This window comes from Ptychodera flava, chromosome 13, assembly GCF_041260155.1.
Source record: "Ptychodera flava strain L36383 chromosome 13, AS_Pfla_20210202, whole genome shotgun sequence".
In the NCBI taxonomy this organism is placed as follows: domain Eukaryota; kingdom Metazoa; phylum Hemichordata; class Enteropneusta; family Ptychoderidae; genus Ptychodera; species Ptychodera flava.
Window position 1 is genome coordinate 1,382,764 of NC_091940.1, and position 19,109 is coordinate 1,401,872.

Consider the following 19,109-nt stretch of genomic DNA (forward strand, 5'->3'; position numbering starts at 1 on the left):
AGCGCCATCTGTATCAAAGTATTTTTATCACAGACCTAATTAATGAAGAGGACTCTATCCTCTCTGAGGACATGTAATCAAAGTACCCATTAACAAGTGGGGACTGTGTCATCAACGATGACTTGTTTTCTATAAAGTAGACTGTCTTTGTACACAATACTGGTCCGATTGCTTAACTTTATTATTAAATATTTGGTAAATATATTCCAAGCACTTCCACAATATTGATTCATTCACTGAATTTGCAGGTGTAATTTTTAGCTCACATTTGGTGTACCAATGTGAGGTTATCGTATAAGCTGAATCAGTCATTTGCATCTGATTTGCATGTCTGTATGTCTGTATATTTGTGGGTATGTGCGGATGTATGTCCGTCACACACAAAGGCTCCCATACCGCCAAAGCTACCATCTCAGTATTTGGTGTACAGGTAGACGCAGGGGTTGAGATGTGAATTTGTTCAAATGAACACATCAGTGTCAAAAATGTGCAAATGAGGTAAGAAAAAGTGAAATCCTGCATATGTGTAGGAGGCATGGCAGTGAGAAACAGGCAAACTCCACTGATCTTGACTCATTTCCTGTCATTGGTTATGAACTGTTACATATTAACAGACCAGCTGCAACCATAGACAGTAGATGGGGGAAGACCGTTTATACTAAACTATAGAGGGGCTTGTTTCTGCTATGCATGTTGCTAAAGTTGACCTCCAGTACCTAAAGTTAGACCTTAATTACTTTTGTCATTCTTGTTTTTCTGGTTTAAATATTTCTTGTTGTTTTTCTGGTTGTACTGTGCAGAAATCATTGCCATAACATCAACGTAGAATTTTCCTCCACTGAACAGATAGAAACAACATTTATTGTTGATCATTGGTAACCCATACTGGTATATACCAATTCTGATCAAATTTGAGCGACACCGTATAATTGCGGTATTTTTTTTTTAATGTCATTCCCTTTGGAATTGTATTTGGATTGGTCAGCATAATTATACATTTGCATTTGTGTCATATCTTCATACACAAGAATGTGTGTCTGTCAACTGCAAACACTTAGGAACTACTGTAAGTGTGACCTCAATATTTGAAAGGAAGATGCATTATGCATTGTAAATGGGATTTCTCCATATCTCAAAAATATGAAAATCAGCTAAAATGCTCAAATATTAAAAAAATTTGAGCTTTTGAGTTTGTATGAATATTTCTAGAGATGCTACTTCTTGTGTTATCAATCAGGGCGTGTGATTTGAAAATAGCTGGCTTGCTGAAAATAGCTATCCTGAAATTAGCTACAAGTGATAGGACAGTAACTGAACAGCTCCCCTGAAAATAGTATTTGAGAGTACATGAATAAAATTTATTATTAAGACATTAATCACAGTTTTTCATAATAATGTAGTAGAAAGTACTTATTGGAGCAATCTATGATAATAACACAAATTATGAATGCGGGAGTCTGTTCTGACAATTCAGTCTGTATGAATGGACAACATTATGGTGTATATTACAGTAGCTACTGTCTTACATTATGAACTAAGACTTATGTATTTCATTAAAATTCAAGGAAAGACCGAAAAGATAACTAGTGGATTAGTGAGAAGTAAAAACTGAAAACAAGTCATCAAATGTTATAGCTATTTCTTGCAGCAGCTGTAAATAACCTAGACTGTTGTGAACATATTTCAACTATTGAAAACTAAATCAATTCCAAATTGTTTCTATTGGCATGCAATAAAAGACTATACAATTTGTAGAATATAAAGAAAACCAGAGAAAGCAGAAAGCCTTTTTCAGGTCAACAAATTTCAAGAGTTACAGCTACAGGGGCTTTAATTTTATTTCAAATTAGCTACTTTCAGGTGATAACAATGACTTGTATACTTGTTAATTCACCTCCAGATATGAAACTCTTGCTGATGATATTGACCGTAGGCTTGTCGATGCTGTCATTGGAATGAGATCAACAGAATAAGTCAGCAATGTCAGTGATATTACACAAGTGGCCTCCAGTGTTGACTGCCATATGAGAGTGAGGATTACCAGAACCAATTCAGGTGGATGTGGCATGACCTTGGATTTAGCAACAAGATTGTGCTAGTAAACTTCAATGTTTAACTTCATAGACTGTCAAAGGCATATCTACCAATCAGTCACATGGAATTAGAATTAGATTGGTTAAAAAACCGTTTATAAATAAAGGGGTGCTGGCAATATATCTGTATGAAGAATCATTATTCTGCATATCTATTTCCTTCAAATTTGGCTCAAAGGGATCTCAGGAAAACTTCTATTACTGGTATTTATTATGTGCAAATGAATCAGCAACGCCCCTTACTGTGTTTCTTGTAAACTTGTAATATACTATCCTCCATTGGTATTAACCAACTCATTAATCTTACAAAGATGTGATGATAAAACTAAATCTCAAACCAAATGATTGAAAAATGCTATGGCAGTAAGTTTCATTTGGTACCACTGATCTATTTCATATGGAAAAGGATGGCAATTTGTATTAGCTTCGCTGTCAGCGACGTTGAGCTTATCAAATAGGCTGATTCTCCATTGTTGTCGTCTGTCCGTCGTCCGTCAACAATTGCCTTCTCCTCTGAAACCGCAACTCAGATTGCTTTGAAATTTTATATGCAGTCCACTTGGGGTGACCTCACTGAAGTTTGTTCAAATCAGGGTGAAATTTGCATATTTGTATTTTGGGGACATGCTTTGCTGTTTTTGGTAAAACAATTTTCTCTGAAACCACATGTCCGATTGCTTTGGACTTTGATATGCGATTTACTTAGGGTGACTTCAGTTAGATTTGTTCAAATCATGGTGAAATTTACATATTTGTATTTTTAAGGCAGTTTTTAGCTACTATAGACTATAGTCTATAGAAGCTATTGGGATGGGTATCCGTCCGGCGTCCGTCGTCAGTCTGTATGTATGTATGTATGTATGTATGTATGTCCGTTTGTGAGGCGTCCGTCCACTCAAATATCTTGAGAACTGCAGTACTTACTGATTTGATATTTGTTGTGCAGATGAAAAATATGATTTTGAGAAACTAGTTTTTTTAATTTTTTGATATTGTTGAAAATAGGCAAATTAATGCCAAAAAAGGCGTTTTTTGGTAAAAAATCTTCTTCTTCATAACCGCTGGTCAGACAGCTTTGTTATTTGGTATACAGGTCCCTAGGGGTAACCCAACTTAGATTTGTTCAAATTGTGATGAAATATGCAAATGTGTATTTTTAAGGAATTTTTTTGTCATTTTTGTCAAAATTTAACTTACATTGTATTTAATTCTTGTACTGTATAAACCCTATCAATTCACCCAGAAAGAAATAATTAATATGATTTCAAATAATTGAATTAATTTGGAAATCATTAAAGCCAAAATAATTTTAGTGTAGAATTATCAGAAAGTTCAACTTTTTTTGACAGTTCAGTGAAATGCTTACCATCTTGGAGGATTAAAACATGTAAAGGCAACTTTCCTGAATCCCAACTTTGACATATTCTGAACCGTCATTTATTGTGCCCTGTATGTTATCTAAAAGAAATTGCTCAAAATAGTCAATAGAGATAGAGATAGAGAAAAAGAAAGTTCTAATTTCCATTTATGGTTGACTTGGTAAGGATAAAATAAAATTACTTTTTGAGGAAAAAAATAAAGTGGTCAATTAAAAGAGTGGTCAACGTGATAGGGTTTTTATGCTAAAGCTGGCCTGTAAGATTCCTCATGTGCAATTTATAGCAACTATGCAATCTGTGTAAACAGTGCAATGAAAGTTACATGATTCCTTATAATGCTTTTAATGACCTTGAACTTCTTAAGTTTCAAACATTTGTCTCTTCAGGGTGCTTTCTCTGAGTATGTACAGTCTCAACTTATTCAACAGAACTTACTTAAAATGTTAATTTGAAAGTTAAAATGTGCTTGGTCAATAGGATGAAAATTGTGATAAAAGTAACCAGCTGAAGATTCTTTATAACCTGACAGATATGCTGTTTTTTTTTGACGTAAATCTTGATTTAAGCAAGTCTTGTTTACTTTAATTAGAATGTAATTAACTCTCGTTTATTAGCTACTATAGACTATAGACTAATTTAGTCTATAGAAGCTATTGGGATGGGTATCTGTCTGGCGTGCACTGTCAGTCTGTATGTATGTATGTATGCAAATTAGCACCAAAAAAGGCGTTTTTGGTAAAAAATCTTCTTCATAACCACTGGTCAGACAGCTTTGTTATTTGGTATACAGGTCCCTAGGGATAACCCAACTTAGATTTGTTAAAATATGCAAATCTGAATTTTTACGGATTTTTTTTTTCCATTTTTGGTCAGGCCATCCTGAAATGAGCTATCAAAGATATCCACCTTCTTCATCAATACATGTGTCACAAAAGGTTATTCTCTACATAACACAGCAGAGGCTCTGTCAACTGTTGAGTTGCTTGTTTTTTCAAAACAGCTGGTCAGACAGCTTTAATATTTGGTTTACAAGTCCCTAGGATGACCTAAGTGAGATAATTTCATACAGTCAGGAAATACTTAATTTTGTATCTATGTCTATAGTAGCTTCAGGGACTTTGGCCCTATGTTTGTTGTTTTTGGTCAAAAAACACTTTAAAAATCTTCAAAAAACTGCAGGTTGGATAGCTTCCATATTTGGTACATAGGTCCTCAGGGATGATCTATCTCAGATTTGTTCAAACTGTGCAGAAATATGCAAATTTGTATTTTTAAGGCAATTTTTGTCATTTTTGGTCAAGAAATTTGTTTCATCAAAACCACATGTCTGACAGCTTTGATATTTGGTATTTAGATTTATTGGGATGAGCAAAATGTGATATATTCAAATTATGATAAATTGTACTATTTTGTATTTTTGGGGCCATTTTTGCTATTTTTGGTCAAAAAATGTGTATCTCAAAAAGTACTGGTATGATAGCTTTGACATTTGGTATACAGATTTCTACTGATAAAGTAAGTGATATATATTGAAATTATGGTGAAATCTGCAATTTTGTATATTTGGGGCAATTTTTGCTATTTTTGGTCAAAAAATGTGTTTTTCCAACACTATATTCATCTTATAGCTTTGAAATTTGGTATACAGATTCCTATAGATGAACAAAATGATATATATTGAAATTATAATGAAATCTGCAATTTGTATTTTGGGGCAATTTTTGACATTTTTGGTCAAAAAATGTGTTTCTCAAAAACTGCTTGTCTGATAGCTTTGATATTTGGTATACAGGTTCCAAGGGATTATTTTAAGATGATATACTGAAATTATGATGAAGTCTGTAATTTTTATTTTTGGGGCACTTTTTGCCATTTTTGGTCAGAAAACTTGATTCTCAAAAAATTACTGGTCAGATAGCTTTGGTTGACATTTTCTAGGGATGATCCAATGTGATGTATTCAAATTATGATGAAATCTTCAATTGTGTAGTTTTGCAGCCACTTTTTTCTGGCCATTGAAATGAGCTGTCAAAGATTTCCACCTTCTTCATTAACATGTCAAAAATAGTTATTCTCTACATAAACTCAGCAGAGCTATATAGGCCGTTAGGTCGCTTGTACATTTTTAATAACTATTCAACATACAGACTCTGAGAGTTAGACTCAATGGTTATGCTTTGTATGTCAGCTGAAAAATAAAGACAAGTCAGATTTATTTGAACTGTAGAGTATTCATTATAATGAATAATTGTGCTAACCAGGTCGTGGAACTTTTTGATCTGTGCTCCACAGAAACTTAAAAAATAAGGGATGATATAACATAAAGTGATATGCAAAATAGCTAGAAACAACTGTCTGGTATCATTCTGTGTGAATTTCTAAATGATATTTAACAATTTGAGAAAAGCATTCCATAGGCACAATGAGCATCACACATGTATTCTCTTGGATTTCAATCTTTTTCTTGTGTTTATTTATTGAATTAATAACCTACTTATACAGAAAAGGAGGGGGAAAATGGTTATAGTTATATTACAACATGGTGTCCTTTCATATGTTGTATTTATTTGTGACAGAAGGAGTTATTGGGATCAGTTTGATCTGGCATCAGTGTATAAGCTGTATTCACTTGAAAACCATGAGAGATTCACTTTTTCAGATGAGCATGTTGGTCAGAAAAAAAGGAAAGTGTGTGCAAGGCAAATGATCAAAAATTACATACTTTTGTGGTCATAAGATTAAATTAGGCAAACCTTGAGTGCAAGGTATTAATGTTAAACAAAAGCTTTGTTTTTGTTAGAAGGTCATTTTATGTTATTGGATTGCTGTAACACAAATGTCAAACAATATTTCAAGAAATGGATACACAAAATTTATCTTGAATTAGGAAATAAAAATGGGGGAATATAAATGAAAAATATCTTTGACTTGGTTTTTATTGTTTCAGGGCTGTATTACTGTGTCCCTTAGCACAACACTTTAGACAGTTCTCTTTGCTTCTCCTACCAGGGCCTATGTCATTGTTCCTCCTTTGCCCCAGACCTTACAAAAATTACCAGTACTCAAGGTCAGGCGGGGATTACGAACATGGGAAATTACACAGGCCTTGGTACAATGCCTGTGTAATTTCCCATGTTCGTAATCCCCACCTGACCTTGAGTACTGGTAATTTTTGTTGTACAGTTTTCAAGTCAAATGCACTTTTCTACATGGAATGAATTTACATGAAAACGCAAATTTTATTTGAAAAAGAGCCCAAGTCGCGTCTGTGCCAATTCAGTTTAATTCAGAGAATATGCCAAAAGGGATCGTTTTAGAAATTGAAAGTAATTATATTACATAATGTGAAATCAAGAGAGATAGCAGAAAGTCGGTGAAACAAATTCAAATCACTTGAAACTGTATAAAACAATGACTTTTACATATCAGAGCCAAAGATATATTCTTTCAAAGATGATGGTGGTGAAATAATCAGTAGCAGAAATTCATGATGGGATTTTTCAAGCGTCCAAGATACAGCACACTGTCTTTACTCTAAGCGAAAGAAGGGCAGGGTCTTAGAAAGATTCTATCCACTGATGATCTTGTCAATACAAACTGTGTTGATGTATGTACAGGCATTGGTCATTGATATCATTGACAGTTGATCTAATTAGTCCCAACGGACACCGTCCAGGGGGACTTATAGGTTTGGTCATGTCCGTGCGTGTGTCCGTGCGTCCGTCTGTTCACGCAGATATCTCAGAGATGCAAGGAGCGATTTCATTCAAACTTGGTACAAGGATTACTTCATATGTCATACAGATGCACGTTGATTTGTTTTGTGATACGATCCAATATGGCCGCCAGGCGTCTATTTTATTACGATTTTTTCATGTACAGAGCCATAACTCAGACATGTTTCAACCGATTTTATTCAAAGTTGGTAGAAGGACATTGACCAATGTCATAGATATGCATGTCGATTTGTTTTGTGATACGATCCAAAATGGCCGCCTAGGCGGCCATTTTATTACAATTTTTTCATGTACAGAGCCATAACTCAGACATGTATCAACTGATTTTATTCAAATTTGGTACAAGGACATTGACCAATGTCATAGATATATACGTTGATTTGTTTTGTTATACAATCCAATATGGCCACCAGACGGCCATTTTATTACAATTTTTTCATGTACAGAGCCATAACTCAGACATGTATCAACCGATTTTATTCAAAGTTGGTACAAGGACATTGACCAATGTCATAGATATATATGTCGATTTGTTTTGTTATACAATCCAATATGGCCACCAGACGGCCATTTTATTACAATTTTTTCATGTACAGAGACATATCTCAACCAATTTTATTCAAAGTTGGTACAAGGACATTGACCAATGTCATAGATATGCACGTCAACTTGTTTTGTGACACGATCCAATATGGCTGCCATGCAGCCATTTCCAATATGGCTGCCATGCAGCCTTTTTGCTACGATTTTTTCATGTACAAAGCCATAACTCAGACATGTTTCAACCAATTTTATTCAAAGTTGGTACAAGGACATTGACCAATGCCATAAATATGCATGTCGATTTGTTTTGTGATACGATCCAATATGGCCGCCAGGCGGCCATTTTATTTCTGTATACTAACTTTTTCATGTACAGAGCCATAACTCAGGCATATCTCAACCGATTCTATTCAAAGTTGGTACAAGGACATTGACCTATGTCATACATATGTACATTGATTTGTTTTGTGATACAATCCAATATGGACGCCGTGTGGCCATTTTCCCCCATATTTTTTCATGTCGGGAACCATAACTCAGACATGTATCAAGTGAATTGATTCAAAGTTGGTACAAGGACATTGACTTATTTATACATATGTATGTTGATCGGTTTCATGAGATGGTCCAATATGGCCACATGGTAGCAATTTTGTTATTGTTGTTTCATGTTTCATGTCGAGACCCATAACTCTGGCAAGTCTCAACTGATCTTATTCAAAGTTGGTACATGGACATTGACTTATGTCATACATATACCTATTGATTTTTTAAACAGTAAGATCAAATATTGCTGCATGGCAGTGATTTTGTTACAATTTTCTAATGTACAAAGCCATAACTCAGACATATTTCCACCAGTATCATTCAAAGTTGGTACAAGGACATTGACCCATTTCATACATATGCTCGTCAATTTGTTTCATGTCATGTAGCAGTAACATGTCAATTATTGAAGTTTCGAAAGTTAGGGCTGATATGTCAAGAAATACTGCATTAAATTCACGAAACTTTGTACAGATATTAAGCTCACATTGCTTTAACATTGAAAAAGACATTTATCAGTGTCATTTTAATCAATTTGTAATTGCATATGTTATGAACTTTCCTAATTAGAGTGATATAGCCACAAATTAATACGTCAAATTTGATGAAACTTGATACAGATGTTGATCTCATAGTGTTGTAAATACTGCATCAAACTTTATGAAATATGGTACCAGTGATAATCTGTTAAGTGTTAGGGTTGCATGCAAAAATGTTTTGCAACATCCTGTTGATTTAAATTCCTAGTTGACTCATTTTATGAACTTTAGGATGGTGGCCTACATTGGTTTTATGTTTTCATCACCATGGAACCATTGATCGCCATCTGTATCAAAGTATTTTTATCACAGACCTAATTAATGAAGAGGACTCTATCCTCTCTGAGGACATGTAATCAAAGTACCCATTAACAAGTGGGGACTGTGTCATCAACGATGACTTGTTCCAAATGCAATGCCAAACTAGATACCACTTATCGTAACTTCTGTGATTAAAGGTATACTGTCACCTGTTCCAATTTTGCCAGCGTTACCATGGAAAAGAGAAAATCTAACCAATCACATATTTTAAGCGGGTGGCCGCTTTTTAAAAACAGCGCCCCCACACGGGCATTTTGAATACCAAGGAATGCCCCTTGACTGTATACTTTTAATGGCTCAGTAACTGTAACGTTTGACAATTACTTTTTTGTTTGTTTCACAAGTGTCAATCATCAGCTGCAGCAAAAGTTACTGGGTCTACTCTACACATTGTATTGAAATACCCAAGACTCGATCAGCTTGTTAACATTTACTGTATGCTTGTCCAGCATGGTTAGTGTTGATAATCAAAGTCAGGTCAAGACTTCTGACAATCATTAGTGGGTATAACAACTGTTCACTTTGACCAGACACGAGAACTAGCCAACCCATTCTCAGGTATAATCATTGAATGCTGTCCCAGAGGTTGAATTACTTGAGCTTTATTGCACTATTATTGCATTAATCTTCTATTGTGCCATTTTCAGCACTATGCAACAACTAGTTACAGCTCAGAAGACTATTGCATGTGTGATCGTGACCCATTGACGTTTTGAAAATGCCCATCTGTGTTAATCTATGAAGTGTATTCAGTGCAATGTAATTGTCACCAGGTAGGAAATCAATAAGCCATTGTACCAATGAATAGTATGCTCTTTATGTATACCTTAGTAACAGTGGGTACTGAGGAGCACACACTTAACAGGTATGTTGTGAATGTACATACTACAATCATCACACAATCATTATTTGTATGACGAAATTTATTCCCCAGTTATCATCACCATCAAAAGGTTGAACAATACTGTCCAATGGTGTTTGCCTGTTCCAATCCAATAAAAAGCTTGAGCTTGATGTTCAAACATTGAACTTCTGAATTCGAAGTTGATACAGGAATACTGTCTTGCAAAAGTCTCAAGGACCAGGACGGTTGCAATATAAGCACCTTTGATTCTATGCAAACAACAAGTCTCCATTATGCACATGATCCAATCACATACACTGCACAGTTTGTTATTGAGCAATTGTGGAAGATCATTGGCATTCAGAAAGATAATATTATGATTATGATGTGATGCTGGTGGCATTTTCTTTTTTTTACACAATGACTTTTTTGTGAGTTTCATAGTATGAAATCATTGTTACGGACACACCAGACATTTCAACAACCCAGGAAGAATGAGAAATGAGTAAAAAGAGAGACATATGGAATGGCCTGATCTGCCCCACATATACTTTTAGAGCTCTAAAATATTATGAGGGGGATGGGCTGGGAGTTACAATTGGGTAGTGAGTGCCACACCATATGAACATAGTTTCTAGGGGCAGGTAATATTTTGCAAACAATTCTTTTGGAGGGTAATATTTACATTTGCTAATTTTCAGTGTAATTGTAATTCTCAATTTGTTGCTGACAGTGTTTAGGTCCATTTAGGATCAGAACAAAGAAAAGTAAAACTATATACACTAGGCTCAAACATATGTAGATGGATTGATACATAGATACATATGAGAAAAAGTATAAGTTGTATGTTTCAGTTTGTAAATATGTGTATGAAATATACTAATCTTTATGGCCCTGATAAGGCTTTTGTGGCGCTCAGGTTGTACGGTTGAAGGGCCCGAGCGTGCGACCATACGACCAAGGCAAATTATTGCAAAATTAAAAATGCCACCATGGATGTTCTGATGGTGATAACCATGGAAGGTCCAAATTTGCGAATTTGACTTCAGAGCAGAGATGATAGCAAAGACAATTGTCGGAAGTAGAAGACAGAAAAGTAAAGAAATTAATACCATCGATAAAGAATAGAACAGAACAGTATGTTCTTGTATGTTGGAATAGCCTTTTTAACTGTATAAGAATGCATGAAATTGCTCAGAAATGTCTTCAATTTAAAAAAAATATTTAACACCCCATTTTTTTTAAATTGAAAACAAAAGTATAAAGCATTGAAAAATCAAAAGCTAAATCAGTGTCCAGAGTTTACTTCCAGGGGTGGATTTTCTATTTTCCTGACTTTTTATGGTTACATTACTGCTGGCTTTTCCAGTCTTCTACTTGTTTAATAACTTGGAATGTCAACATACTTCAGAAGAGGACAGAAACTGAAGGGAAAGCATGTAAACAAAGTACTAATCAAAGTAAAACTAAAGTTACCCACGCGGAAATAGTTGAAAAATGCAATTAATTGAATAATAGAATTTGTCACTACATTAATTCATGGTGTCTCTGAAGTTACATGACTGTATATAAATAATGGGAGACCAAAATATTTCCATTTACAATGATTACATGACACATGAGTATTAATAACTCTTTTACTAGATTAAACGCAGCAAGACAATTAGTTTTAATAAAATGAACAAACAATGTGCATTTTTCAAGTTACACTATACAATGACAAAGAACAAACTCAGGAATTAACACAACAATTACAACAAAGTTAGATAAAGTAAAACTTTTGAAGTGCAACTTTGGAATTAATTGAGTTGTGACATGAATGATTCAAGATGGGTTGTTTTGTCGGACTGTTAGGCATTTCAAATTGTGTAGGAGCAATGACATGATCAGGTCAAAGTAAGTGAATTCGGTATGATTGACAGTTGACATCTTTCACTATCATTTCTGTGCTCCCTGGAGGTGAATGCCAGTGGCTATAATTGGTTATATATAATTATGGTCAGCCCTTCAGAAATCTGTGGAGAGAAAAAGGGATATACATATCAAAATATATGCAAATATACGCAAATGAACTAATTATGATATGGGCAAGTCATCAAACTTTCAAAAATTATTCAAAAAAATATTGCAAAATGTAAGTATGACGACTCATAGCATGCACATTAAGCAAAAGCATATATGTTAAACGAAAGTTGGATCGAATTCACTCCATTCAGTTTTGTTCATGGCCTAACTGAGCTATTTATAATATGAGATACTCATAAACTTCAAGTGGTGAAAACTACTAAAAAAAGCATGAATGAAGCCATTTGAAATACAAAAGTTACTGTTGCATATTTAATATTGTTGAAAAACGCAAGCATGACTTAAAGTAAGTATAGCTGCTGAAGCTTAGAAGTCATATCAAATTAAGTTACAAATATCACATTCACTTTCAACATATAGCCCAAGTACAGAATTTCATTAGATATATATAAATATATATAAACATATATGAATATATGTATATATATATCAAAGTATACATCTGCATATGTGTATACATTTGTTTATTTATTTATTCAACGTTCTATGATATTGTTTATCTTGTTTATCTATTTGTTTATGATGTCTCTGTGTTTATTATTTGTGTATTTGTATGCTTTTTGTATATTTGTTTATGTTTTGTTATTTATTTATTTGCTCATTTATCTATTATTTGTTAGTTTGTTTTCCTTCCTCTTTTCCTTCGCCCCCCCCCCCCTGGTGTGTGTAGACGCAGACGCAGGAAATACCGTGCCATTCAAGCTCTTTCTGTGCATAATTTACCGTATTTTTTGTTTTATTCTCAACTTGTCATAAGGAACTTTTTGTAACAATAAGAAAACAAATTGAATCTTTTGTTAAATTTGTGGGATTGATTGAATAGGCCTTGCGGTGTGCTGTCTGTAATGGATGTTCTGTCTGACAAAAAAAGTCTGTGCATGGCTGTGTTTTAATAGCACAACAGAGAGTCCAGCCGGTGACTCTGTTTTTGCTGTAACATTACACTTGCGATCTTCTGAGGCTCAAACTATACAGATTTTTGCTTCACTTTATTGTATAGGTCTCAGTGGCTGCACTATACCGATTGGAAGTTACACTTGCAAGTTTTGCTACCTTCACTGTATGTTTCCGAGGTTTTACACATAAATTTCTTTGATAAGCCTGAGCTTCTAATGAAAAGCCTGAATATGGGTACGGTTAGTTGTCAAAACGGTTATTGAACTAAAGTCAATTAAAATATACGTTTCTGTGATAATAAAGGATGAATTCACGACAGTTCAGTATATATTGTCCCAGATCCTGTGAAAATTTTGAGATTTTGATTTGTGCAATGGTGCAGTCTGGTGCAATCTGGGAGGTATTTTCAATTTTCTTTTAGCATAGTAGTAAAACTGTTAGAACACCCCAAGAGGGGGAGCACGAGAGAGGGATACGCCTCTCGCATCAAAAATTTTGAGAAATTGATGTTTGCCATGCTGCAATCCAGAGAGGTGATTCAATTTATTTCGCACAAAAAATTACTCGTAGGGCTAGGCTGTGGTGAGAGGGGCGATATTCTGTAGCGGAACACACAGCATCGTACGCAGGGGGGCTAGGCTACCCGGTTAGAGCTGTGTGTTACCGGCGTTATACGGCCTCCCATGCATGGTCACACATGGTGGGAGGCCGTATGTAACATGTATATACGCGGTCCGGTCACACACAGCCCTGCCATGCATAGCCCTGCGTACCGTGCTGTGTGTTTCCTTTTTACGTCAAGTCCCAAAATGGATTTGAAGTCACCGACCCTACGTACGGGTCTTTGCAGGGCTGTGATGAGCGGGGAGATTAGCTGTAGCGGAACACACAGCATCGTACGCACGCGGGAGCCCTGCCATGCAGAGCTAGCCAACGACGTGGAACGTCTGTCCGTAAGAGTGGAGACTTTCTTTGCCAAAATCAGTATCTCAGCGGTATACCGTTTGAAGTTCCTTGTGACACTCCTCAGCTGAAGAACTGGCTGTGAGTTTGCGAAGGGAACATTGTCTTTCAGAACAATAACCGAATTCTTCTGAGGCAGAGTCGAAAGTGACGTTAGCTACCGCTCTTGACTAGACTGGACAAACAAACGCAGCAAGTTTGTTTGTTGTTCATTGACCCCTGACAGCTATCTCCCTAGGTTTCCGACTGTACACAACGCAGGAAATCTACGACTGGGGCATTGTTTTCTCTGCAGTTTTTCGCCTTTTGCCTGCCTCAATATGTCGAACAATATTACAAGCAAAATTCATCCTGCTTCAGGTAAAAAGAGAAATCAAAAAAACGTTCCAAATTCGACGGCAAGGGAGTTGGAAATGGCTAATATCCAGGAACTTCTGAGAAGTACGACTGAAGAACTTGCGCAAGAAAAGAAGCTGAGACAGGTGAGGTGTATTTGTTATTATTTCGGCGTAATAGATTATTCTGAACGTCAATATAAGTCTAAAATCTCTGCTACGTAGGCCAGCAACTTGTCACCTTTCTACGGGCGTTCGCTACTTTCTAGAAATGTTGCTACTGTACAGCAGCTGGCTAGCTGCGCCTGGTTTGACCCGTGGAGGTCTCTGCTACCACCATCACCATGAATGACCATATATCCGCCTGACTACTCACAGTGTCACGGTAAATATTCGACAAATCATCAATGGGTGGTCGAGTTTTAAGTTTCCACGGGTTGCCGATTGTTATACCTTTTCGCCATTTGTAGTTTCCAAGCTCCAAGAGCAACAAAAACTTTAGACGACGAGTGGATTATATTTTGTAATCTGACCTCCATGTCCAGCCGCAGTGCATGTTGCATGGACGTGTTGCCCCCCCCCCGTACCAGGCCATGTACCATGCCAAAACGTGCGTTGCGTTGGCGTTACCATGGAGGTAAAAAAAAAAGCGGCGTGACTAAACTACAGTGCACATGTACCATCACAGGGGCCCAGAGATCTGTTTGTTACTTTTGTTTGTATTGTTGTTTATATTTATATTAGTGGTGTTGTTTGAGTAATGTATATGTCATAAGAAACACAACAAGGACATTATTTGACCTGGACCGTGACCCAGTGTAATGCTTTCATAACGTACACTCTCTTCCTATTGTATTGGAGAGTGGGTCACAGGCCGGTCAAATAATGATGATGTCCTTGTTATGTTTCTGATGACATCTACATTACTTTCGAAACAAGAACATCACAATAGAAAGATATATTAATTGAAATTTATTGGTCAACAACATTAACAACGACTCCACTATTAATATAAACGTAAACAACAATACAACAACAGCAATTAACAGCCAGATCTCTGGGCCCTCTTAGGGACTTGTCAGTTTCTTCGGCCTGGGGGGGGGGGCGGTGGATTCATGGGGGGGGGGGTCACCCTGTTTTGACTTTGGTGATAGGGGGGGTCATCATGTTTTTGAAATGCCCAATAGGGGGGGTCAGTGTGTTTTTGAATTTTGACACAGGCTCATCATTGCCTAAAATGCTAGTGTCAGCCACAAATTTCATCATTCAGTTGTATTTTTCGGCGCGCCATTCGGGCGCATAACTTTAATAATAAGTCATATTTTTCAGCACGCCCAACTTTAACATATCAAGCATACATACATCAGAGATATCTGTATGTTCAATATTTTTCAGCGTGCTCTTCAAGCTCATTACTATTCAGCATGCCCTTCAGGTGCATGACTTTAATATACAAGGCATATATATCAGAGATATCAGGGTGTTTCATATTTTTCGGCGCGCCCTTCGGGCGCCATACTTTAATAAATCAGAGATATCTTGATGTTTGCTAAGTGAAAGTGTACCATTATGAAATCTGCATTTCATATGAAAAGGATGACAAATTCCTGATACTTTTCTGTTCTCTCTGTGAGAATTCAGTATGAGAAAGCAACATGCACAAATATTTCACAATATATATTTGATACAGTGACTTATTTTAGAGATAGAAAAATGACAAGATATCTTTCCTTCTCATTGATGCAATTATTTTCCTTTGTTTCACAGGTTTTCTGTAGAAAGATGCTTTTTTATGAACAAAATAACAGTTAAAAAAGGCAGTTTTTGTCATTATAGCTGTGCTTTTATGGTTTCAATGTTACAAGAAAAGGTCATCTCAGACACTGTACACATCAGATTTGGCTAAAAAAGCTCTCTATGGCTCCTCAGGAGATTTAATTGGATGGTTGGCAAGTCTCAACACCCATCAAAGTTTTTGATTCACTGCTTTTTCCTCTTTGATATTATGATTGACATCCATTTCTGTACAACAGTTCAGGACATCTGGTTAAGCATAGAAAGTGTGAAATACATTCACAGCTCATTCAAAATACAGCTCATTCAAAATGTACAGTATTCAAACTTTAAGATTTACATTTTGAAATTCCTATCTTACAACTGACATGTCAACAATTTCATTAAAACTAGAATGACTATTTAAAGTATAAATATATGTAAATGTAAAATATAATATATATATATATATATATATATTATATATATATATATATATATATATATATATATATATATATAATTTATGTCCACCTTTTGTTTTACCTATGTCGCGCGCCGGGGGGGGGGGGGTCACCCTGTTTTCAAATTTGGAATAGGGGGGGTCACCCTGTTTTCAAAATTTGGAATAGGGGGGGTCAGCCACTTTTTGACGTCGGCAAAAAATAATCACCGGCCCCCCCAGGCCGAAGAAACTGACCAGTCCCTTATTAGTACCATAGAGGTCATAATTGGTCAACGGCTTTCTCTTCCTGCCTCCATGGCTGTATAACACAGGCTCTAGAGTCAATGCAGGCGAACCGCTAGCCGCCACTGATACAATAAAATTTTTATTGTATCAGTGGCGGCTAGCGGTTCGCCTGTGCATTGACTCTAGAGCCTGTGGGCTGTGTGCGGTTCCCAGACACTTCGCACCAAAACCACTTCGCACCATACCATCTCGTCCCATACCACTTCGCACCAAAACCACTTCGCACCAAAACAACCTCGTACCAAAACCACTTCGCCCCAAAAGTCATGTTCCCCAAACCACTTTGCCCGAAACTTATCGCTAACTGGTAAAGCTGAAAATAACCACCTTCCTGTCATCCTGGGACTGAAATCTTGAAAGTGTACGCATTTCGCGAAATTGACATCGTGCAATTCGCGCACGGCACCTGAGTTGTAGCATTTGCGTGTTTTCTTTTTTCTTATTCTATCGTTTATGGTTTCGTTTCATGCAACAATAAAGGTTCGTGGTAGCCAAAATGTCCTATACATTAATGCTTCCAAGTTGTAGGTAAAAAACAACCTTATGATACGTCGAAACATCGCTGTTTCAGGACGAGTTGACGGTACTATACTTTGGGCGAAGTGGTTTTAGTACAATGTGTTACTTGGGGCGAAGTGGGGTTGGGCGAAGTAGTACTTGGGACGAGGTGGTTTGGTACGAAATGGTTTTGGTACGAAGTTGTGTGGGGCGAACTGGTTTTGGTGCGAAGTGTCTGGACCCCCTGTGTGCTTGGCTTCTTCTGTCGTGTTTGCTATGCAGCGCCCACCCATTGCTACAAAGCCAACACTAGACTAGCTTGAACTAAAGTGTGTTGGCATATGAAATATCAAAACAGACTAAATTGGAGAAATAAGGCTGACAGTATATCACATATAATTGAGGTGTGGGGCTGGTGGAATCGCAGTTGAAATTATTTTCAGATCTCCCCTCAAAACAGTTCAAACCCCCATCTATATCACATGACCAAAAATTTTTCAAGACACCCCCCCCAACGCTCAAGAAGACAATCATGCAGCCAAATATTAGGGATGCACACACAGAAAAAATAAACAGTGACAGAGATATGGTCTCGCTCTGATGTAATTGATTTCAAGAGTTTTTAGCTCACGTGTTCACATGTGGGCTAATGTCATAGTGATGTCTGTCTGTCTGTTTATCCACAATAACTCACAAACGCCTTAACAGATTCAAGTCAGATTTGGTACACAGGTACCGTATGCTACTTGCAAGAACTGATTAGATTTTGGTTTGTGTGGCTTGCATATTAATGAAGTTATGCGATATCATTTTTTTCCGTACAATGGTTTCCCTATGGAGACGGTAATGACAGTGTAGACATATATCAAGAAATACTGCGCAAAATTTCATGAAACTTTTCACAGATAACAATATCAGAACATTATTATGATACTGTGAGTGTCTGTCTATTATCTGCTCATTTGCATATTTAATGAACTTTTGTAATTAGTGACATAATGCTGAAATTCCCGCACCAAACTTGATGATACATGCAACAAATATTGATCTGATATATATCTAATTATACTAATATAGGACAGTGTCAAGTTAACAAATAGGTCATTTGCATATTTTATGAAGTTTTATAATTGGTCATATAACTCCGATAAACTGCACCAAATGTGATGAAATCTGCTACAAATACTGATCAGACTGATATCTAACATGTGGTGTAAAGCATTTAGTAGTATAAAGTTAATTAAGGGTTCATTTGCATATTTAATGAACTTTGTAATTAGGTATATAACTCTGAAATTACAGCACCTAATTCAGTGAAATCTCGTACAGATAGTGATCTGATAAATATCTTACTGTACTGAGAGGCATTTGACAGTGTCAAGTTAAATGTCACACGACCTTGATGACCTTTGACCTCAAATATATGTATTTGTCCATTACTGAGTTACCACAAGGGCTACACACTTCATATTTGGTATGATAGGACACCTAATGGACATATCCTGTACCTCATTAATTATGCACATTTCTTATTCTGGGCAAGCCAAAAGAGCTAGAGGTCTGATTTTAGGTACATAAGGATAACTACATGTATTGGATACAATTTCTTTGACAAAATGTCACATGACCTCGATGACCTTTGACCTCGTTTTCACAAGCCTTTTGTCTTTTTGCATATCTATTCCTTTATTGCCCCTGTGCATTGAGATGTCTCGAAACCCGTTATGTTTTTGTTTTTTTGTTATGCGTTCTTGAAGATGTTAGACTAAGGTGTTTTTCAAGGAATTGTATATGTCACACCATAT

The 19,109-nt window shown here is 36.2% G+C and overlaps 2 protein-coding genes across 6 annotated transcripts in view; both read left to right on the forward strand.

Annotated features, from left to right (window-relative positions):
• The window catches only part of LOC139147056 (conserved oligomeric Golgi complex subunit 7-like), a 148,812-nt gene extending 144,128 nt beyond the window's left edge, over positions 1–4,684 (forward strand). For all 3 annotated transcript variants that reach the window (XM_070717905.1, XM_070717907.1, XM_070717908.1), the window contains one exon: positions 1,901–4,684. In XM_070717905.1, coding sequence (XP_070574006.1) covers positions 1,901–1,973 — 73 coding nt within the window. In that variant the 3' untranslated portion in view covers positions 1,974–4,684. The remainder of the gene's footprint in view (positions 1–1,900) is intronic.
• Positions 4,685–13,907: 9,223 nt separating this feature from the next.
• Positions 13,908–19,109, forward strand: part of LOC139147057 (uncharacterized protein MCAP_0864-like) — a 37,300-nt gene continuing 32,098 nt past the window's right edge. The window contains exons 1-2 of one of the 3 annotated variants that reach the window (XM_070717911.1): positions 13,908–14,028; positions 14,308–14,429. In XM_070717911.1, the coding sequence (XP_070574012.1) occupies positions 14,361–14,429 (69 nt within the window). In that variant the 5' untranslated portion in view covers positions 13,908–14,028; positions 14,308–14,360. Of the gene's footprint in view, positions 14,029–14,097; positions 14,430–19,109 lie in introns of those variants that run through there. The other 2 variants (XM_070717910.1, XM_070717909.1) reach the window with 2 other exon arrangements.